Here is a 22,805-nt window from a genome sequence, read left to right on the forward strand (position 1 = left end):
TACGAGTTTCTATTCTAACAGTTTACAGATAAAATGCTGCAAATATCATAATATAATTGCGATATTTATAATGAAAAAATTGTGTGCACCTTTCTAAAAAGCGATTTTTCGATCTGCGATTATAGCCTTATAGAAATATAATGTGGCATTTCTAACAGTAATAAATTGGAGATTAATTTATATAAGTAATACATATGTATTACTTGTACTTATTATATATACTTATTATTTATACTTATTTATACTTATACATATATTACTTATACTTATTAATATTATTACAGATTATTATTTTGATTAATTATTCCCTTTATAATAATTACTCGAAATTAAAATTTGTCATTTCTATTTCTTGTTTAAGCGGCTTTGTCTCTAATTATTTCTAATTATTTTTTAAGTAATTTAAAATTTTAAACAGATTTTAATTTAGAGTAATTATTCGATTTATAACAATTACTCAAAATTAAAATTTGTTATTTTTATTTCTTATTTAAGCGGCTTTGTCTCTTATTATTTCTAAGTAATTTAAAATTAATTTTATATTACTTAAAAATAATTAGAAACAAAGCCGCTTAAACAAGAAATAGAAATAACAAATTTTAATTTTGAGTAATTATTATAATGGGAATAATTACTCGAAAATAAAATCTGTTATTTCTATTTCTTGTTTAATCGGTTTTGTCTCGTTAAATGTTAGCGTTTTACTTTGAGATTTAATAATAAATATTACTTATTTTGATTATTGAAAGTACTAACAACAGCACTTTTAAATTACTTAGCAATAATTAAAAATAATTAGAGACAAAGTTGCTTAAACAACAAATAGAAATAACAGATTTTAATTTTGAGTAATTATTATAAAGGGAATAAGTACTCAAAATTAAAATCTGTTATTTTTATTTCTTGTTTAATCGGTTTTGCCTCGTCGAATGTTAGCGTTTTACTTTGAGATTTAATAATACCAAGGAAATCATTGCCCTTAATTGAACTGGATATGCATGATGTAGCCCTGCATTTATATAAAAAAATGATATAAAAATAAAGTTCATAAAGTATGCAACGAAATCTTTAATATTTCCACGTTGCATGATACAATTAAAGAGAATAATTACCCTAAATTGAAATTTGTTATTTCCATTTCTTATTTAAAGGCTTGTCTCTTTGAATATTTGTATTGAATATTTTCTTTTTTTTCTTACTCCTTGAGATTCTATAGTACCATGGAAATCATTGTTTCCAACTGAACTTGACATGCTTGATGCTTCCCTGCATTTATGTAAAAAATTATTTAAAAATAGAAAAAAGAACGGAATATTTAATATTTGTACATTGCATGATGTAAGCATGGAGAATAATTACCCGAAATAATAATCTGTTATTTCTATTTCTTGATTAAGCGGCTTTATATCTTCGAATGCTTGTCTTTCACTTTGAGGCTTTATAGTGCTATGAAAATCATTGCCTTCAATTGAACTTGACTTGCTTGATACTTTCCTTTAATGTAAAAAATTTATGTAAAAAATTATTTAAAAATTGAAAAAACAACGAAATATTTAATATTTGCACGTTGCGTGATACAATCAAAGAGAATAATTACCATAAATTAAAATATGTTATTTCCGTTTCTTGTTTAAGCGGATTTGTCTCTTTGAATATTTGTTTTTCGCTTTGATGTTCTGTAGTACCATGGAAATCATTGCCTTCAATTGAACTTGACATCCTTGATGCTTCCCTGCATTTATGTGAAAAATTATTTAAAAATAAAAAATGCAATGGAACATTTAATCTTTGTACATACGTTGTATGATATAAGCAAAGTAAATAATTACCTGAAATTATAATCTGTCGTTTTTATTTCTTGTTTAAACGGCTTTATCTGGTCGATTATTTGTGTTTTACTTTGAGGTTGCAGAGTATCATCAAATTCTTTGCCTTCAATTGACGTGCTCTCTGCAGTTCTGTATTTATAAAAATGATTTGAAAAATAACAAGTAATAATGATTAAAGATAATGTTATTAAAGAATTAATTCAATTTGAATTTTGAATACGTGATTATTTGTAATTAAGAAAGTATGATATGCATTAAAGTAATCAAAGTTTTTCAATTATATGAAAAAATCAGCGCTAATATATTATTATTAAAATTGTCACTTTTAGAATTCCAGTGTTATCAGTATTTTAATATTTATAAAAGTCACTTTGTAAAGTGTTCATGAAAATATATTTAAATATGTATAAAATTTGTTAACTTGTAAATGAAATATCTTAAATAAAAAATGAATTGTATAAATTAATAAATAACCGTTGATCATAAATATATAATACAATAAACTACATACTCATCGATACATTAAACATTTTTCAAACAAATACTTACTGACACCGTTTGCTCTTTAAGTGTTGACTCAATCTTTTTACATAGCCACGTCTATGTTTAAATTTCTTTTTACATCTTTTGCATGTTATCAAATTGCCTGTTATAATATATTTATCCCACAAGATTAAATGTTTGTTGTTCATATCACTTATGTTAAATTTATTCGGATGATCAATTTTTAAGTGGTTCCATAAATATTTTGTTCGATTTGTATCAGGTATATTAACTTCTCTTTCACATTCTTTGCATACCGCGTAATTGCCTGTTACATAGTATTTATCCCATATGTTTGATAATCTTCTTAAACTTCTAAATAAAAAACGAATTGTATAAATTAATAAATTACTATTGATTATAAATATATAATACAATAAACTACGTACTCATCAATACATTGAATATTTTTCAAACAAATACTTACTGACACCGTTTGCTCTTTAAGTGCTGATTCAATCTTTTTATATCTCCACGTTTATGATTAAATGTCTTGTTACATCTTTTGCATGTTATCAAATTGCTTGTTATAATGTACTTATTGCACACGATTAAATGTTCGTTTTTCATATTATTTACGTTAAATTTATTTAAATGATCAATTTTTGAGCGATTCCATAAATATTCTGTTGCATTTGTATTAGGTATATTAACTTGTCTTTTACATTCTTTGCCTATCGCGTAATTGCCTTTTACATAGTATTTATCCCATGTGTTTGGTAATCTTCTTACACTTCTAAATAAAAAATGAATTGTATAAAATAGTAAATAACTATTGATCATAAATGTATAATACAATAAACTACATATTCATCAATATATTGAACATTTCTCAAACAAATACTTACTGACATTGTTTTCTTTTTAAGTGCTGACTTATTCTTTTTATATATCCACCTCTATGTTTAAATGTCTTGTTACATCTTTTGCATATTATCAAATTGCCATCTATAATGCACTTATCCCACATGATTAAATGTTTATTTTTCAAATCACTTATGTTAAATTTATTCGGATGATAAATTTTTAAGTGATTCCATAAATAATGTGTTTGATGTTTTGTATCAGATATATTAATTTGTCTTGTACATTCTTTGCATATTGCGTAATTGCCTGTTACATAGTATTTATCCCAAATCTTTGATCTTCTTCTAACACTTTTATCAGTTGAGTTACATTTATCCGGATGAATTTTCGAGTGAAAAGTTTTTGATTCACTATTATTTCTTAGTTCCATTTTACGTTTTTTACACGTCACATTATAGTTACCTGTTACCATAAATTCGTCCATTTCTTTCGTTACTATTTCTTTGATTTCTTTTATTATTCTCCTTTCTACGAGTATCAGTTAAATTACATTTATCCGAATGATCAATTTTCAAGTAAATTTTTAAATGATGAGCACTGTGTACAAAAAAAATCTCTTTATTACAATGATTGCATGCTTTTGTCTGTCCTAATATTTTGTAATGTTGCAATATAATATCACGCTCTGAATGTCCGTCTAGTTCTGTTATATTATGCAGATTGCATAAGTGATTTTTCAATATTTATTTTTGATCACTTTGTAGAGAAAAACTTTTTCCACAATAATTACATATTACTATAATTTCAAATTTTCTTTTATAAAATGCCTCGACGTAAGATAAACCATAATGTCCTTTCTACACAAGAGAATATTTAATACTGACGTGGCGATGTACGAAAACTTCTGAAGAAGCAAAATAAAGTTGAAGAGTGAGACATTTTTTTGCTGAATTGTAAAGACCTGATGAGAACAGGTACGTGGAATCCACGTTTTTTTCACGTGAATCATTTAACAAAAAAACTAATGGAAGTGTCCTCCTCAGATTAAAACAAGCTTTTAATATGTTGTAGTACAGATAAAAATAAGGGACACGTATTAAAAAAAATTGGTTTTTCTTTCGAAGCGTATATCGTCGAAATTATAAAAAATAGAGAAAAATATTCTCATCAAAAGTTGAATGCATATTTTTCTCGCATAATGAAAAAAAATTTGAAAGACAAAAACATTTCAAGGACAGTTTACATCATAAACATCATAAAAACGCAGACATCGAAAAAGAAACTTTTACGTAACTCTTGAATCTATAAATATTAATGTAAGATTAATACTGCCAAGGAGAAGGTAAACATTTTAAGGCAAGGAATGATCCAAAGTGCACGTGCTAAGAAAATTAACTATCCATATGCGAATATATATGTATATCGAGTCAATATATGTTATTGAAAAGATGAAACCTATAATTAAAGCATATTATTTACGTAAACGTATATAAAATTATACTCTTTTACGATTACGACTTGAATGAGTGACCGCTTGAAAATTTTCCGGAAAAAATTCTTGAGAAAGATTCTCAATATTTTTTTTACTTTAAAAAACATTTCTATTTTATTTAATGTTAAGAAAACTGTTTGTTACAGTATTACTTTTTTACTGTATTTACAAAAGAAACGTAAAAAATACGTTTCTTAAATTATGGTTTCTAAAACGTTTCTTTTTAAACGTTTTTTAATGGTTCTTTACGGTTATGAAACTAATAATTATGGATACATGTTAAAAACGTATTTGAAACCATTATGTGCTACATGGGCACATTCTTTTATTTGTACGTTATTAAATTTAAAAGGATAAGAAGTTTTAGTTATTCGTCCTATTTTAATTGTTTTTTCTTTTGTAAGATCCAATTTTGAATTAGTATACCATAGATCACAAGATATTCTACATTTTTAAAAATTATCTATTTTAAATACATTGTTAGCAAAACTATTAAAATAACTATTAATTATAGAGCATCCTTTAAAATATAATTTGCTATAGCCACCCTAGATGTATTTAGTTTATATAAAGGGTGAATTTTACAGTTGCAGTCATCTCTTGTAATAAAACGTCAACACAGGAATTAAAACTCACTCTGTGGATATAATTTTTAAATTTCATGTTACGAAATCCTTTTATTAAACAAGCACAAAACTGCAATACCTTTCACTGATATCGCCGAGCACAAAGTCTGTACTTACCACCTATGTACCACGATGGCGCAACTTGCAACCGATTGAAGTACGCATCGGAGTCGGAGTGTCGGAGATGGAGCAGCTGTTCCGGATTTCTACGTCGTGCTGGTCGTGATTTAAAGATGGCCCCCATGGCCCCCAGTTGAGAGCAGTCAAGAGATACGCAGTGGATGCCCGGTGTGAACATTGGTTTGGATATCGTTCGTCTCATCTTGCAGTATAGTGAACTCGCATTCGAGGCGATAGTTTCGTCTCTTCGTGAAATCGCGGACTGTACTCGGCGAAGAAAAAACGATCGGGCTCGAGAAGATGGGCCGGTCGCGTTCCCGAACGAAATCGCCGAGCAGACGGCGTCACAAGAGCAAGCATTCGAGGAAGCGATCCAAGTCGCGCGAGAAGCACTCCAACAACAAGTACTCGGAAAAGCCGAAGGAGCGTAGCTCCAAGTCCAGGTACGTGCCCTTCGCAACGGGGAGTGGTTCGGTGCGTCCCGCGCCTCGCTTCCCTCGTTGTGAAACATCTCGATCTGCCGTGCGTGCGGCCATCTTGTCGCGCCCACGTTTGCGGCGTTTACGGCGTGTGTTCGTGGCGATGGAAAAATAAATATGCAAACAAATAACCTTTACGGACTGTCAGGCAAACAATGAGCTTTCAGTTTTGCATGCCTCGGCGACGTTTAATTTAACGAATGATTGTCTGGTGAAAATGTTTTTCTCAGAATTGTTTATAATTTTTTAGAATTTTTTTTTTATTTTTTTCTTTATTCTTTTATATATGAATTCTAAAATATTATAAGATTTCTCATTCTTTACATTTCAAAGAAAACTTATAAAATTGCGAGTTTCGAACATTTTTTTGGACATCTTCCTAAATTTAAAATATGTAAAATTCTTAAAAAACGTAATAAGATATGAGAATTTTTTATTTAAGGTCATCCACGTTTCAGAAAATAACGCTGCTTGTTTGGCTATTTGTTTAGAAAGCGATCTCATTCTGCATCGTCCAGCACTGGCTCCGATGTATCAGATGATGTGCATATCGTCAGTCACAAGAAACGCTCATATAGGGACAGGGATCGAAAAATGGACGAGGTGGAAAGGCTGGCGGAAATGGAGCGTCAAAGGTATATCTGTTAAATTATTGACAATGTTCCTCTTGATAGTCTGCATTAGGATTGGAAAAGAGCAAGGTTATTAATGTATTAACATTTCGATGAAGAAAGCAAGGTCAGTAAACAAGCCTAAAAGATAAAGTTTAGAGAAAAGTTTCGTTAATTGTTATGTTGGAATAAATTACTATTTATTTTAAACTTTGTCTTTTATTAATACTGCACATTTATTAATATTGCTTTTCATCAAATTTGCTTAAGCATAAATAAATTTTTATTTTGAATGGTTAATACGTTTTCCAATCTTTTCTTCTCTTTTATATTACTTTTCCTCTCTCTTGCGTATCAAGTGGAACATACATATATATTTATTTTGCATAACCTATATTTTTGTTATACGCTGTTTTTTTTGTAATTGTGTTGTCAGGAAAAAGAAAGAATTAATGAACAAAATCTTCACCACGAGCACAGTTGGGTAAGAATGTGTAATTATTTCATGGTGACGGTTTATGTATTTAAAGCTCATCAGTTTACGGTAATGTTTTTGCAAAAAAAACACGCTTGACATATGCAAGTACCAAATCTTTTGATAACATCTCTTTTATCACTATCACAGTTAGTGAAGTTTAATTGAAGGGTTTCCTACAAGCTCCAAACAAGTCCATAAAATTGCATTTTCAGGAAATAAAAAATGTTATTAAACGTTTAAACCTTTCACTGTATAAGTTAAGTTGAGGGAAAATGCCACGCTTAAACTTTTCTTTTGAAATAATTTTATTATGTTATGGAATTAAGTAATGAATAATTAATATAATATTCTTGAAATCTTTATTCATATAATAATAAAGTAATAAAAATTTTGAGAAAAAGTTCCAAATTTTTGAGAAAAAAAATGTTGCAAAATTAGCATCTTTTCAAACCTATATTAGTAAGATGCCACCTCCTGAAGATGACGGAAAATGTCACAATTAAATTTAAATAGTATAATGTAATGGAAACTTGTATGTTTTGCTTATCTACAATAGATAATCAAGTTAAAATTATAAAAACAAAAAGAATAAGAATATTTTTTATCAAGATCAATAAACAAATTATTTTATAAAATTGTATTTTTAAAATATAATTTATTCCACAAAAACACGTGACAAAACGTAAATGGATAATTTGAGATTCAACTTTTTATATTTTTATACTTTTATAGATTTAAACAACATTTCACAAAAAAATGTTTAGAATTATATAAAGCATCCAAAATTTTTATTTTTTAAACCACTTTAATGAAGGTGTTAAGCTCGAATAATTATGATGTTTTGTATAAACTGGCATCTTACTCCCAGGTATTTAGAAAAAATGCAGTTAAATGTCACTGCAGTTTGTATATTATATAAAACGATGTCAGAAAATATAAGTCATTTTTCAGAAAGTGACACAATGGATACACAATTGTAACACAGTAAATCATTTTATCTTTTTTGTTTGTTAAACGTCACAATTTTGAGAAATTTGCAATTAAAGTTATAAAAAAGAACTATCTTTAAATATTTTGTTATAATTATGATATGACGTGTTAAATCTAAAACCATATAGTTGCAAATTAATTGATAAATCGTCAATGATTTAATGATGTATAATGTATATGAATTTAATTCACATCAATAGATTCCAAATTTAACTATGAGTATCTTATTAATCATCCTACCAACACAAATTCTTTTTTTAAGTCCTAACATCTATTTTTATTGCAATAAAACTTCCAGTATATCACATATTATTACATATGTATAATCACATAGTTATAATATGACAAAGTTATGAAAATAGTTTATTATTTTTTGCAACTTTTACTGCATATTTCTTAAAATTGTGACGTGATTTGCAATTTAGAAACCAAATTTCCATTCAACATCCAAAGAGCTATAAAAAATAACTGTTTTTGTTTTAGTATTATTTTTTTGTTGAACTATGTAGAAACGTATAAGAACGCAGTTTTCAATTAATATTTTAAGAGTCTATTTGAAACAAAAAAATCTTTGGACTTGTTTGGTATTTGCAAACATTTTACATTTATTACCTTTTATTCTATAATATTTTACATTTATCTTTTTTATAGCGTTAATAATGCTAATGGTGAAAAAGAAATTAATTAATTTAAAGTATAGAGCAAAAATTTGTTCACTTTGTATATTTATAAAATTTTATAAATTGCTCTTATTAAAAATATTTTATATTTTTCTTTGTATATAGTAATTTTTTCCGGACATAGAGATAAAAACAAAATTTTAAGTTTTGATTAATATTTAATTCCATTAAAGAATAATTAAAATCTCTCTAGACTTGTTTGATTCTTAATGAAAATTTTATATTTACTGTTTATTTATGTTTCCTGTTTTTTATTTGATTCTTGTCAGAACAAAATTGTTCACTATGTGACTACTGATAGAGAATAATTTGCACCAAACTCAGATTTCTTTGAAATTCTTTAAAAAGAGCTTGTTTAATTTTTGTATGAAACCCTTCAATTGTTTGTTCAAGTAAAATTGTAAATAGATTCTGAGAGTTACTTTTAAAATTTAATTAAGATTTGGCATGCCATTAACTTCACTTTTGTACAAGAAAAAATGATTTCGAAACAGTGCTCTGGAAGAAGCTCGCTGCTTGTCTGTCTGCAGACGTCAACGTGAAGTGGAGCAGAAGATGGTAGAGGAAGAAGCAGCCAAGCGTATAGAAGAACTTGTACAAAAGAGGGTGGAAGAGGAGCTTGAGAAACGTAAGGAGGAAATTGACGCGGAGGTGCAAAGGCGGGTGGAAGAAGCCAAGAGGGCTATGGAACGTCAAATGATGGAGGAGATGGAATGGAGACAAGCGAAACTACGTGAGGAGGAGAAACGAAGAGAGGTAAGATCTATCCATAGAAATATTGGTCAGTGATAGCCCAAGCGCTGTTATGATCAGGAGATAAATCTAGTATTCTTTTAGCGAATTCTGTTTCGAAATCGAATCATACGTAGACATGTTTTTCCATGAAAAGCGATCTTAGCTAATATTATTTATATTGTTGGCTATAAATTTTAAGGAAACTAAATTATGTCACAAGTTTACAGAATATCAAGTCTGTGACAAATTAAAAAAAGTGCCGAGAAAATATATCGAAGCGTTATTGTTATTGTTAGGTCAGATCAAGTGCAATTTGTAAATCTTTTTGCATATTTTAGTTTTGATGTCTTGAAATTACAGGATTTGCAAATTGTACTGTCTCTAGGAAAAAGTGTGGTTGAATTTGTGGAATCGACTTTATTTAATTTTAATTTAGGATGACAGCGTTTGGGCTAAAAGCATTGTGGTTCGCGATTATATCATAAGGAATTAAACGAGGAAACCACAGTGCTTTGACTTCTCAACATCCACCGAGGTCGCGTTGTTGAGAAGAGCTGTACTTTATATTATTATGAAAGAAATGCTGCTACATAGGCGCATGTCGGTTATTTATGATCAAATTGTTTGTACCATGTATATATATATTTATATATCTCTGTACAACATTATAACCTTTTTCATCACACGATATCTGAATTGACGTTCGTGTCAACAATTTTAGAAATTGCGCATAAACTGCTTCGATCTATTTGGATCGGCAGTCTTTACTTTCAGTTTTTAAAATTGTTGCTCATGTTGGCGAATCTACCTATATATCAGGCTTCTTATATACTTACTTGAGCTAGTTTTAAAAAGTGTTCACGTATGTGACTGTCCACATTATCACATCATATAGTCTTCAAGAGAGCAGAAACGAGAAAATATTATTGAAAAAGTAACAATCCCAAACTTTGTAATTTATTGAACAAGAGAAGTTTTTCTTAAGTCTGAAATAAAGTTATTTTTACATGAAAAATTATAGGAAAGTAATATTCTTCCCTGAGCAATTATTGCTATCAGTTGAATCACTGTAATTATATTATGTTACTCATGCTGCGTAAAATGTGTCGAGCACTATATAAATAAGATAGTTTACAATCCACTATAAATTTAGAGACTTTTTTTAATTTAATTATGCCCATATGATTAAAACAACGATGTATACGCAGATATACAGAAGTATGTGAAAGTATCGTTTTTCAACGACTTACTCTTCTATCATTATATCTTGCTTGCGAAAAAATATTTTGAATATATATATATAAGTTAAATATAAAAATATATCCTTTAAATCCACGAAATTGACGCAATGTCCAATAATTTTTTGCGGTATCGTTCTACTCTTTAATTTTAATTTTTAATTTGGTTTAGTAATTATCACTTGGAAATATTAAATTATAGTAAAGCATTCTATCATTTAACTTGCTATTCAAAGAAATCTAATAGATTTGTGACAAACATTCTTTTTATTTTATTTCATTGATTAGGCTTTTACTGGCTACTACATTTTTGTATCTATGCACATTATTTATTTATTTATTTTCACCTTTGAAAAATTAACTCACTTGTCGACCGAATAACAATTCTAATTACAAATTTATTAGAGATTATACTCTTACATTGCTCTGCACCGAAAATGTATATGTCTACAAGTTTGGGAAAAAAGTTCGAAAGGGAAAAGTAGAGACTTTCAAGGGGCAAAATTAGAATCCCATAGCGACAAAGCATGACCTAGCGTTATATAGGTCACCTTCCTTACTGACTACCAACAGAAGATGCCGGTTTTTTACTCTCACTGCTGATTGATTCTTGATGAAGAAGGCATCCCCTACGCGCGTGGTGGCGTGAGCTTCATTCAGGTATTATCCAATTTATATATTCATAATTCATTTTATACCGATCTTATTATCATATCGTTCTTTGTTTCAACACTTTGTACCAGAGAGACCATAGGATTCATTTTATAGATTCGCTATAAACATTATTACCATGGGACACAACGAATTTCCATCGACAGGTCGGGCGGATGGCAACAACCATTCATATAAATATACCGTAGGGATTAGTTTCGGAATTTTTATATACAAACTTTATTTGAAATCTCGCCTATAGATATGATATTACAAATAATATTACACACACATACACTCAACACACACACACACACACACACACACAATCACATTGAGTTTTTATTACGCATTTATCAAAATGTTGAAAGGGAAAATTGCAGTTTTGTGTACATTTTTGCATGCACACTAATTTATACAAAGCTATAAGAAATTAATTTATTTTTTATTTTTATGTAACTTTAATCGTTGTATTTTCCCTTGGACAGTCTAAGAAAAACAGCGTTTGCTGGAATCTAAAAGAAATATATAACAAAAGAAAAAGAGTCACGTTTAGATATACATCTTCTGTCACTCTCTATATGATTATCTCTCTTGATAAGCCATCCTTTTTTCGATATTCGACCTTAAAATTTCATATATCCCTTTCCTGCATAAAGGTTCTTAGGATGTGTAACACTAAGCTGTTGACATAGCAGCACTATGATTTCGAACGATGTAACAACAGATGGCGATCGACAACATCATTGCTTTGTGTAAACCTATTTCATTGTCATTGTAGGAAGAAGAGCGGAAGAAGCGTGAGGAACTAGAGAGGATTATGGAGGAGAACAACAGAAAAATAGAGGAGGCTCAGAAGAAATTGGTAAGCTGTCGGAATTTAGGTGTTTAGGTGTACAAATAAGTTCAGTGCTTTTACAATTCGGTGGCTTGTAACTCCATTTTAAAATAAAATCAAAGTAAACAATTTTTCAGCTCCAAAGCTAAAAATTAATAAGATAAAATTAAAGGGCAAAGAGCCAAGCTAAGTTGTTAGCGTGATGTAAAGACAAGGGTATGCTTGCACCGTGTTTACACCACTGCGTATTTCCATCACTTTTCCTTTTTTTGTCATTACATTATACTCGTATGAAGTCGGAACTAATCAAATATGATCTTTGACGCGTTTGGCCGTGATTCAATTAAATAACATCAATGTATCGAAGTATTTTTAGGGCTATTGATTTTTAAATTATTGATTATTTTTTGTTTACAAATACGTACAATGACTGACAAGATATGAAAATTATGTGACAAAATTGAAAAAGGAAAGAAATTCAGTGAAGTATTTTACTTTCCCAAAAGATTTAATACTTTCCAATAAGTGGCGTTAAGCATGCAGAAAAAAAACTATTTTTTTTAAATACTTAAGGTAAATTATGTACTTTTGTACAGTAATATCCTAAGCAGGCCATTTACATTGAATAAACGTTTAAGAAACATTTAGTCGATATGTTTTTATTATGATGTAAGAACATCTATTAAATGTTTTTAACATTTATTGAATGTTTAATTAAATCGTTGAAATGTCTCGTGTAAAAATGGTACTAAAATATTTTTTTAAATAAATGATTAAAATTATATTGTATTCAACTAATATGTTTGCTTGGACAAAGTCCTTGATTGGCGTTTTTGGAAATATGCGCAAGAGTGTACCCTTGTCTTTATATTTTATAATTGTTAGCGCTATCGAACTTTAGTTTGAAGATGTAATATCAAACACAAGCTTTTGAAATATATAAAATTTTGTAATATATAAAATAATAACATTATCGTTTTTTTAGGTAAGTAGGCGATAATAAATTAAAATATTTTTTCCACTCTTTTGCGGTTAGCAAATGTAGAGCTCTTTATATATCTTGACGAAGCAAATAACTAACTTCACGAAAAGCAGTAAATACGATAGGTGTTCGAAAAACAACATTTGAAACATTCTATTTTTTTCGTATTTTATTAAAAAATAATGCTGTTGAAGCTACAGAAATTACTTGTTTTGTTCTGAATGAAGGTGCTGAACTTATAAAATATGCAAAAAATAATGTCAAAGGTTTCCGAATGGAGATTTTATTTCTCAGCATGACAAAATTCGATCGCAAAAAAAAAAATGAAAAATATATGTGTTTTGGATTGAGAAATTCTCTTTCTTGCGGATTTTCTCCAGATCTGGCCTTGTCTAATTATAACCTATCACCTCAATATCACCTGGCTGATACACATTTGAAGACATTGGAAGAGATTCGAAAAAAATCTTGAAAATTTTATCGATTTCAAAACTGTAAAATTTTTTTTGCGAGCTATTTATCAGCTGTTTGATAAATAGCACAAAGTCATAAAAAATAATAAAAACTCTTTTTAATATTAAATCTCTTTCACTTGTTGTAAATAAGCTTTGAATTTTAAGAAAAAAAGCTCCGAATTAATTTGTACACCTAATAACTTACGAAACGTACGTGTAACGTATTAATATGCAATATTTAATACGCTTATTTAATCAGGCTGAGGAAAGATTGGCCATGGTCGAAGAGCAACGGTTAATGGAAGAAGAAAGGCAAAAGATGAGGAAGGAACATGAAAAGCGTGTTAAGGAGGAGCAAAAGAGGATCTTAGGCAAGAATAACTCGAGGCCTAAGTTATCCTTTACGCTAAAATCGGTTACGTAAGTTTAGTATTTGTATTGTTTCATGCAGTTTTACATGTGATACGTATACGAAATCTTGTCAGCTTTCGTACTTGATTCGCGAGAACGGTTATATAGACTGTATCTATATAGGTATGTAGTCGTACCTATGTAGATACATAAATATAAGTACAGTAATATTAAGACACAAAGCTCACCCTAATGTATTCATAACGATTGTTGAAATCAAACAAGAGTGAATTTTATTTGATTATGATGATAAAATACATCAAAATGAAATAATCGGTTTTCATCTTGTGAGAGTTCAACACAGATACAGATGGGATTTCATGTTACATAAGATTATGCTGACATCAGTACAAACGAAAAAATACAAGTTTTTAATATACAACTGTTATAATACTTATATTAGTGCTTTTAACTTATCCACCAATTTCAAATTTATATATCATATTTTTTTGTGTAAATAATTTTGTTTTAACTGATGTGAGCATATTCTAGTCCGTTTAGACATGATGATTTATACATCCTACTTGTACAGCGCAGGTCCTTTATTTGCATCTCGATGTGTAAAAAAAAGATCACGATCTTATTTCAGTGAGATAAATCATATACACATAGATCATGTTGCAATAACAGCATGTGAATTGTTTATATCATTAAATTGGCCGAATGGAATTTATTATGGATAATACGATCATACTATTTTTCTTGAACAATTGTCTTTTTTTACATATAACTTTGAAACATGATAACATATGTTAAAGATTTTTTTTGGAAATACTGTACTACAAAATCCAAAATAGCTATTTTACAGTTATAAGTTTATACATACTATCTAAAAAAATAACTTAAATTATTTCGATCTGAGAATATATTTGCAGAGTATATTTATCCTGCAAACTCGTAACATAAAATAATATGTTTTACGATAAAAAAATCAAATCACGATTTTAAAAATTGCAAAAACCTGAGTGATTTTGTACGTGAATGATGAATGTCAACATGGAGCGTGACAAAATCCTATCTTAATCGTGTAATAATGTGTACGCATCGTTGCGAAAAAGAAAAACATTTTGTCTATATAGGATTGTATACCTACGACATTGTTACTTGTAACATAAACACGTTTTTAATAAATTACTGCCCTGTAATTATTTTCCTACTTATACACTGCATGTCTAGTATCAAAAAGAAGAGCGCAAATGTGCTTTTTTACATACATATATAACGATTTATGACTTATAAACATATCACTTTGTTTATATGCTAATACGAAATTGCTTGCATTACCGAGTGGATTATGATGGAAATTGAAACCGTTCTCTTTGCAAAATAGATTTCTCCACGGATGAATTTCGGCGATGTTACTTCATATAGTCGTAATGCATGTCACGGTGATTTTGATGTAATGAATAAACCTTTGCCACGAATGCCGAGACTCGTGCCTTGTCCCAAAATATTGACGTCACAAAATGGATTGCGTTGCTTGTAAATACATTCGAATTTGCCGTGGGACGCCTTTTTATTTTTACGCCGATCCAAGACCACTAAATGTGTACAATGTATAATATAATAATGCAACTTTTTATAAAACATTTCTATTACTTTACTCGGCATACCTTTCATTGCATCTTCAATAACTTCCGGATAGAGTTTTGCAGTGACTTTGCTGCTTGGCGGATGCAATCGTGGATTTGTATTTATTTCCAATAGCCACACCGAAAAATCATCAGCCAATACAAAATCAGCGCCATATAATTGAAAACTGTTCTTGCGATTTACCATATTATCTTGCGACGCTAGAAGTGCTCCAATTAAATTTTGCTTTATTCCCGGCCTGATAATCTTTTCCCAAGCCAATTCTTGATTACGTGATCTAAATTGCAAATTAATTAATTGATTAAATAGTTTTTAATACTTTGTAAGGAAAAATATAATAAGTACTGAAGATAAGCCTTCAAATCTTGAAGATTCCAGTGACGTTCTTCAGGTAAGTCGGAATTGCATCTTGGTAACTTCCGATACCTCAGCTGTACCGTTGTGTTACACAAGTGAATGGACTCGTGAAAATCACTAAGAGTGAAATTTTTCGAAGCGAACCGTATTAAAATATCCCTGATCAGATAATTTAAGTTATTAAGATTGCTGTAGCATAAACACTCCCTGACGGAAAAATTTTAATGAAAGATGACATTTTGTTAAATTTCATGTTTATTTTGAACATTTTGACCAATGATTTCACCAAAATTTTATCAAAAATTTATTAGATTAAATAAAATATTAGTTTATCATTATTTTCAATTTTTTGTTGCAATTTCAATAAAATATCATTAATTTGCCAATGCAGAGCATTCTTTATTTTATTTGTTAAAATTTTACCATTTCAATTTTAATAAAATATTTTTAATTTGTCGATGTGAAATACTTGCGACTTCTTACAATTTTATTAAAAATTTATTACAATTTCAAAAATTCTTTTACTTTTTCATTAAATAGTAATAATAATTTTTCGTTGAAGTTTCACTGCATTCTTATTGAATTATTAAAATTTGATTGTATTTTATTGAAAATTTTATTGAAATTTTATTAAAAATATAATGTCAAGTTTATCGAAATTTCATAAAAATTTTTCTTTCAGGACAATATTAAAAAAGAAAAAGAGAAATATACTTGTACGTCCACACGACGAGAGGTTGTGTCTTAGTTATCAAAAACCATTGCCTAATGTCTATTTTTGTATTATAAACAAGCATTGGTCGCTCTAGAAATCATAATTGCAAATATAATCAATAATTAATGCTTAAAACGCTATCTTATTCTACATCGTATATCGTATACAAAGAATACGTGCCTATGTACTTTTGCACGACATACTCGATATTTTCTTTCGCTGCTTGATTCACCTTCGCAAGGATATCAACCAAAGAATTTTTTAAAACAATTCCCCGTCCTAAACTGTCGTTACCAGGTTTTAAAATCCATATATTTCTTATACCGTCGATCTTACTTTGCGGTCGGTATTTTATCATTTCTCTCATTATATCACGCACAGATGTAACAAGCTCCTACGAATTTCAAAATTCTTTAACCATAGTGCTGTTTTTCGAAATGTTTGCACATTAGAATATACCTTTAAAAAAATTGCGTTACAACGTTTATACGTACATTTATATCAACTTTATCGGTTTCTTTCAATAAAACACGCTTATATATTATTTCGTGATACCAATCCAAGAATTGTTGCCAAGCAGAGGGAGGTATATCCTCATAAGTTTCACGATCTATGTCCTCATGTACTTGAATGCTAAAAAATGTTTTATATCAGTATTTTATATAACTATTACAAGGCGAATATTATTGTTTACCCTATGTATTCTACACAGCGTTCCAAGGCGAACGAAATCGCATTTACGGGAATTTTTCCATTCGGGGACCAGGAATTCTTCGGTCCTACCAAACTGGCAAGTAACGAGAACCATTTTAAAATCCCGAAACACGCAGTGATGTAATAATCTTGTATAAACTCTTCCATTTGCGCTGCCTATTTTAATAATTCAATATACGTTAACATAGATACTAATATTTTTGAGGAGATTCTTTTTCCAGATTAAAAAATGGAAGAAATAATTTACGTAACTTTTCATCATATATTTATTAATAAATGAGTTTTTGGTTTGTCATCTTTAAAACTATGATGGAAATAGAAAGAAAAAAATTAAATAAAACAAAAAACAATAAATAAATGTAAACCTGTCTTCAAAATAATAAATAGACAAAATTTGAGTAATAAACAACGTTTTATATAATTAAAAAATTTTTATATACATGTATGTATTCTATATTTTTATATTCTATTTTTGGTAAAAATTATTATTATAAATAATTTTTTTCAATTTTTTCTACATTAATATTTAATAATATTATAAAATAAAAATTAGAGCGTAAGTCAAATGTTTATTTAATATTTTGTAGATATTTATTTGTTATTAATTATTTATTTAAGAAAATACTATAAAACATTTTTTTAATGTTTAGTTATTATTATGTGAAACATTTATTCGTCATTAATTATTTATTTGGAAAAAGATTTGTAGTAAATATTTTTTTTACATTTATTTAATATTTTGTAAATGTTTATTTTTCATAAAATGCTCATGGTTCATTAACGACTGAGTTGAGTCGTTAATGAAGCATAGCCTTGAACATTTCTTAGTGTTGCGGATGTAATTAATACGAACGGTAAAAAACTTGTCATCTCTAAGAAATTTTTGCATGGTTCCATAATTTGTCTAAAATTAAATATTCCATGGCGGAATACTTGTTATTTTGGTAGTCGATTCTGGAATATTAAACCAATTAGTGAACACTATAAAATCGCATTGAACAACTTTTTCGCTGTGAAGATTTAATCGACGATGAAAGTTAATCGTTTAAAATTTGTGTATTTAATTTGTTCAGGATGACCCAAAATACTACCGAAACGTCCGAATTAAAATAAAGTTTGCACTTCAAAAAAAACTTTGCGCACTGATTACCGCGCCATACTCTCATCACCCCTGTGATTACTTTATTTAATCATAAATTTATTCTCAAAATTTTATCAAGTTTTTATATTATATGAGAAAACTGGAGAATCTCCTTAATATAATAATTTATATCTACTATATACATTATAAATACACACGTACACCAATAGGTTACACGTACATACTTGATAAAAATTGTAACATCGAGGAAATTGTACATTTGACACCCCGGGTTCATAAAACCAATAGGCTTTCTCCAAATTGTTACACATATCAACCTAAACATTTTGCTAATTAAAAATTGTACACTTTGCAATACGCGTCCCACACATGCATTTATGACTCAAATTACCTTCGACGTAAAATAGCTGCCAGCAAATTTATTTATAATAGTCTTGTCATCCGTTCTTATAACAGGTTTCTTATTTGTATACCATATAAAATCCGCAGGAATTCGGAGCAATTTTTCTATTTGCTGTAAACCGTCTGATAAAAGAAGACATTGACTTTCAAATTGACTTAATAATGACAAACCGAAATATATATAAAAAAAAATGCAACCTTCGTACGTATTGAGGGAGATTGATATCATTTTCCTAATAGCTCGTTTCTCAACCCAACCTCTGTCCATCAGCGGTTTCCTCAATGACGGAAACGAGCCGCAAATCACGTAACATTTATGCTCGTTCACAGCTATTGTCAAAATTTTTAACAGAAGATTTATTCTAGCCTCGTCGTTTGTTATCAATTTTAAATAATCCGTCAATATTATATTTCCGTTTTCTCGATCATTCTCTTTATGCTCTGCTCCTAACAATTCTTCAAGATCCTCGCGATTGCAACAAATCTCGGCATCTGCGGTTTTGATCGTCTCAGCTACACATTGCTTATTAGCTTTTGACTTAGGAACTGTTAAAATCAACCGCAAATCGTTTTCTTCATTGTTGGAATTTTTTTGACAGACCTACGATTTTTTGAAAACTGCAATACTAACTATAAAGTGAATCATAATAATATATCTATTGTATGTGTAATGAGTTCTTTTGATGCCTAATGTCAATACCTGCCAACCTTCGAAATGTTTCTTAATCGTACAATTTTTCGAAGATAAAATTATTTGCCATTTATCTTGACTGTTTGTGCAAGCTACTGAATTGTCACTATTGCAATGCATTTTTATGTTTAAATTTCAAAGTTGTAACAATCACGCTTTTAAATTTCGCATTTGGATGTTCTTTTATATGCACGAAATTTGGTCTTGAAACTTGACAATTTACTGCTTCCGTTTATCGATTATCTTGTGACTCAATGACCTACATTCATATTTCATGATATGAATCCTAACATTCCTTACATTTCTTGACTAAACAAGTGCCATCACGATTAAAGATATATCGTATATTCTCAAACTTGTATAAATCTTTTTCAAAAGTTTCGCATTTTATTCAGTTGAATTTTTCTATTTGTTATCATAATTCCTGTATTTGTTCAATGTCTTCTTTATTGGTTCATCTATTTCTCTTGTTGCGAGGTTTTAAATCTCCTGTATTTCATACTTTTAAAATGCTTTAAAAATGTGAAATATATTTTCTTTCTTTTGTTCTTTTTCTTTAGCATTTTTTTCTAATTGAAAATGCTAAACTACGCATATTCCAATCGATCTTTTTTTTTAAGGGGTTATCCCTAGTCAGGAAGCCGAAAAATAGGTGATTTTTGAGAATTTTTTTTGCATTAACTATAAGACTTGTTTAAAATTGGGTTGGTCTATGTGAGAGAATATATTTTTATGAATGTAACATAATTTTTTAAATAAAAAATATTAATAATTAAAAAAGATACGGCCATCCTCCTGAAGGCCCTTTCAAAAAACTGGTTTTGCGGTGTCCACTGCTGCTCGAATCTGGATTATCTGAAATCAAAAAACCAAAAAGATTCTGTTAGTATATGAATATATCTTGTTCGTGAACGAAGGAATTTTTGAAAAAATAATTTTTGACAAAATGGCGGCCGTTTTAACGAAAAACGTAAATTTCGGGCTCTTAATTTTTCGTTTTTCTTCAATAAAAAAAAAGTTTTCATTAAAAAAAAACCCTTCGTTCACGAACAAGCCCTAGATACACAGAATAAGTACGAAAGAGGTTTAGGTCGATTGCTTTAACGGTTCTCGAGATATTGTGGACACCGCACGAGACTTTTTAGAAAAATGTAATTTCGAGAAAAACGCGTTTAAAGTTTGCGGTCTAGTTATCAGTAGAGTATAAATTTAATTTTTTTAACTTACACAGAATCATCGATTTCAAGCCCATAAAGTAAGCCTTCTGCTGCCGAAGCCACCTCCAAAGCATCAATTTTCTTCTGTCTACGATGCTTTCTGGTCTCTTGTGTATTTTCTTGCGCGCGGCGCTCGGCAATAGCGACGCGTCCCTCGTCTTCGTCTGCCACGAATGCATGGGCATTTGGGCCAGTAGAAACTCCCATCGCTTGCATTATTTGTAACAAAGCTTTTGAGCCTTGATTAAAAGCACAAGCTGACACATATGCAGCTATTTCGATTGGTATTAAGCCGCCTGGAAGAATTTTTGGACTGATTTTCCAAATCAGTTGATTGTAACTTTCGTTGTTATTTTGCGTAAATCCACCAACACATCGACCTAATAACTCTTGTTAACTCAAGTCCTTGTAAATTGGCTCGATAACCGTTAAAACATCAGTCGGCAAAGCGTCGTAGGTGTGTATAAAACTTTTTATTTTTTGTTTCTGATTGCTTGGTAACTCTGCGTACGCGCGCTGCCATTCGCACCACGATTCCGCTCCCGCCGGACAGAGGTCATGTTTCGGATTTTCGTTTGTTGAACTGTAGTGATTATGTGTAGCCCAAATAGCTGTTTTCATATTCTCTGCTGAGTCATAATTTCTACGTATAGCTAGACCATAGTAAACCGTTAACTTATCGATCATTTTACCGGTTAGTTTGCCTTTGCCGCCGAGCCCTTTATTTTTCTTTTTACACTCACGTAATCGCGTGCCCATTCTTTTTTGGACGTGACTGATGCATTCTTTTTTATTTACAGTAATATCTTCATAAGGCGCGCAGCTGCTGCGCGCTGCTTGCTGCCGCGCGCTACCTGCTCTCGGAGCGGTCCCTACGTTCAAACTCGCATAACTTTGTCAATTTTCGTTTGATTAATATGAAACTTTCAGAAAACATTTTTGAGATGGCATACTTTTAGAATATGCAAAAACCTAAAAATCGATTTTTTCGACTTTTCTAACTAGAGATAACCCCTTAAGAGAAGAGGGAAAAGAAACCTTTTCGTCATTTTTATTTTTTCTCCGAGTAAACTTTCACCATTTTCAACACATATGTGTTTTTTTACTTTTTTGTTAGCCTATCTTTAATGTTTATTAAATGTAAAACAAGGATTGAATGACAAGAAAGCAAAATTTATAAACGCGTTCTGAATACGGCTCGTTATATTGAAAATTGCTGCAATATTGCAATATTTTTAAAGGCAAATATTTTATCATTGTTACAATGTTATAGCAATACTTCAACAACATTTTGCAACGTTTTTGTAATGTTGCAAATCTTACGATAATATCTTTTGTTTCAATCTTCTTCTGTATTCATTTTATACGCTGACTCTAACTGTATAAAAAAAATTCGGGTTACATTAATTGAAAATCTAGATTCAACCAATCTATCTACTCAAAACGAATCCGAATTTTTGTAAAAATTTAAAATAATAAATTTCTGAATTAATTAAATAAATTTTCCACGCTCGTATTGTATACATATTAAATAGATTTAAGGCCAATAAACGCGCAATAACAGCTGTCGCATATAAAATATTTATTCCATTATGAAGATAATAAATATTGTTATTTTAAATATTGGTGTTCAGTTGTTCAATATACTGGGTAATTAGGTATATGTGTAGCACAGCAAAAAAGCTATCTTTAATTCTCTTTTAGAGACTAAAGGTTTGTTTTCTATTTCTGCACTCGAAATTCCCTTTTTGCTACCTTTCAAATATAGATCTACTTCACATTAAGTGCACACTAGTTCAGAAATTTCAGAAACAGAAAACAAACATAAATCTTTTCCGTTGATAAAAATAATTATTGTAATATAACAAATGAAATGAAATGAATTGACGTTAGCCCGATCTAACATCTCATTAAAGTATCGCATAGGCCATCTACGCGTTTTTGCTGTAGTAGTGAAATCTTAACATCTTTTTATTAAAACGCAGAAACAAACCAGTCTCTCGTTGGTTAGAGTACAAAAATAAAGTCAAAAATTATACAAAATACTAT

The 22,805-nt window shown here is 29.5% G+C and overlaps 3 protein-coding genes across 8 annotated transcripts; 1 reads left to right on the top strand and 2 right to left on the bottom strand.

Moving 5' to 3' along the window:
- Positions 1–647: 647 nt before the first annotated feature.
- LOC105196188 lies at positions 648–5,654 on the bottom strand. 3 transcript variants are annotated; one of them, XM_026136765.2, is made up of 9 exons: positions 5,415–5,654; positions 3,221–3,320; positions 2,800–3,108; positions 2,379–2,687; positions 1,830–1,958; positions 1,598–1,732; positions 1,360–1,494; positions 1,113–1,266; positions 651–1,009 (listed from the first exon to the last, which is right to left on the bottom strand). In XM_026136765.2, the coding sequence occupies exons 1-8, from the start codon at positions 5,617–5,619 to the stop codon at positions 1,146–1,148; spliced, it is 1,443 nt and encodes a 480-aa protein (XP_025992550.2). In that variant the 5' UTR covers positions 5,620–5,654; the 3' UTR covers positions 651–1,009; positions 1,113–1,145. The 3 variants fall into 3 exon arrangements, with proteins under 3 accessions (XP_039309234.1, XP_039309233.1, XP_025992550.2); XM_039453299.1 differs by lacking the exon at positions 5,415–5,654 and having other exon boundaries at positions 649–1,009; positions 3,221–4,690; XM_039453300.1 differs by lacking the exons at positions 2,379–2,687; positions 5,415–5,654 and having other exon boundaries at positions 648–1,009; positions 3,221–4,693.
- Positions 5,506–15,110, top strand: LOC105196171 (UPF0430 protein CG31712). 4 transcript variants are annotated; one of them, XM_011161948.3, is made up of 6 exons: positions 5,506–5,860; positions 6,388–6,531; positions 6,944–6,991; positions 9,150–9,411; positions 12,061–12,144; positions 13,814–15,110. In XM_011161948.3, the coding sequence occupies exons 1-6, from the start codon at positions 5,718–5,720 to the stop codon at positions 13,976–13,978; spliced, it is 846 nt and encodes a 281-aa protein (XP_011160250.1). In that variant the 5' UTR covers positions 5,506–5,717; the 3' UTR covers positions 13,979–15,110. The 4 variants fall into 4 exon arrangements, with proteins under 4 accessions (XP_011160250.1, XP_011160252.1, XP_011160253.1 ...); XM_011161950.3 differs by having other exon boundaries at positions 9,186–9,411; XM_011161951.3 differs by lacking the exon at positions 6,944–6,991.
- Positions 15,111–15,169: 59 nt separating this feature from the next.
- Positions 15,170–21,515, bottom strand: LOC105196187 (tubulin glycylase 3A-like). Its single transcript, XM_039453737.1, has 13 exons — positions 21,155–21,515; positions 20,767–21,052; positions 19,549–19,645; positions 19,047–19,449; positions 18,838–18,971; positions 18,671–18,763; positions 17,325–17,500; positions 17,125–17,263; positions 16,811–17,024; positions 16,630–16,720; positions 15,904–16,074; positions 15,579–15,835; positions 15,170–15,506 (listed from the first exon to the last, which is right to left on the bottom strand). Exons 1-13 carry the CDS (start codon positions 21,513–21,515, stop codon positions 15,349–15,351), a joined length of 2,580 nt encoding a protein of 859 aa, XP_039309671.1. The 3' UTR covers positions 15,170–15,348.
- Positions 21,516–22,805: the final 1,290 nt, after the last annotated feature.

This window comes from Solenopsis invicta, chromosome 9, assembly GCF_016802725.1.
Source record: "Solenopsis invicta isolate M01_SB chromosome 9, UNIL_Sinv_3.0, whole genome shotgun sequence".
Classification (NCBI taxonomy): domain Eukaryota; kingdom Metazoa; phylum Arthropoda; class Insecta; order Hymenoptera; family Formicidae; genus Solenopsis; species Solenopsis invicta.

Excerpts from the sequence above, each read along its gene's own strand:
- LOC105196188 (XM_039453299.1), bottom strand. The coding sequence starts at position 3,663 with ATGGACGAATTTATGGTAACAGGTAACTATAATGTGACGTGTAAAAAA. Across the intron at positions 2,688-2,799 it reads TTAAAGAGCAAACGGTGTCA|AAGTTTAAGAAGATTATCAA; the intron begins GTAAGTATTTGT and ends TTTTTTATTTAG. Across the intron at positions 1,267-1,359 it reads ATAACAGATTATTATTTCGG|GGAAGCATCAAGCATGTCAA; the intron begins GTAATTATTCTC and ends ACATAAATGCAG.
- LOC105196171 (XM_011161948.3), top strand. The coding sequence starts at position 5,718 with ATGGGCCGGTCGCGTTCCCGAACGAAATCGCCGAGCAGACGGCGTCAC. Across the intron at positions 5,861-6,387 it reads GAGCGTAGCTCCAAGTCCAG|AAAGCGATCTCATTCTGCAT; the intron begins GTACGTGCCCTT and ends CTATTTGTTTAG. Across the intron at positions 9,412-12,060 it reads AGGAGGAGAAACGAAGAGAG|GAAGAAGAGCGGAAGAAGCG; the intron begins GTAAGATCTATC and ends TTGTCATTGTAG.
- LOC105196187 (XM_039453737.1), bottom strand. The coding sequence starts at position 21,515 with ATGGGCACGCGATTACGTGAGTGTAAAAAGAAAAATAAAGGGCTCGGC. Across the intron at positions 17,501-18,670 it reads GATGTTACAATTTTTATCAA|GCAGCGCAAATGGAAGAGTT; the intron begins GTATGTACGTGT and ends TTATTAAAATAG. Across the intron at positions 15,507-15,578 it reads TATTGAAGATGCAATGAAAG|TGGTCTTGGATCGGCGTAAA; the intron begins GTATGCCGAGTA and ends GTACACATTTAG.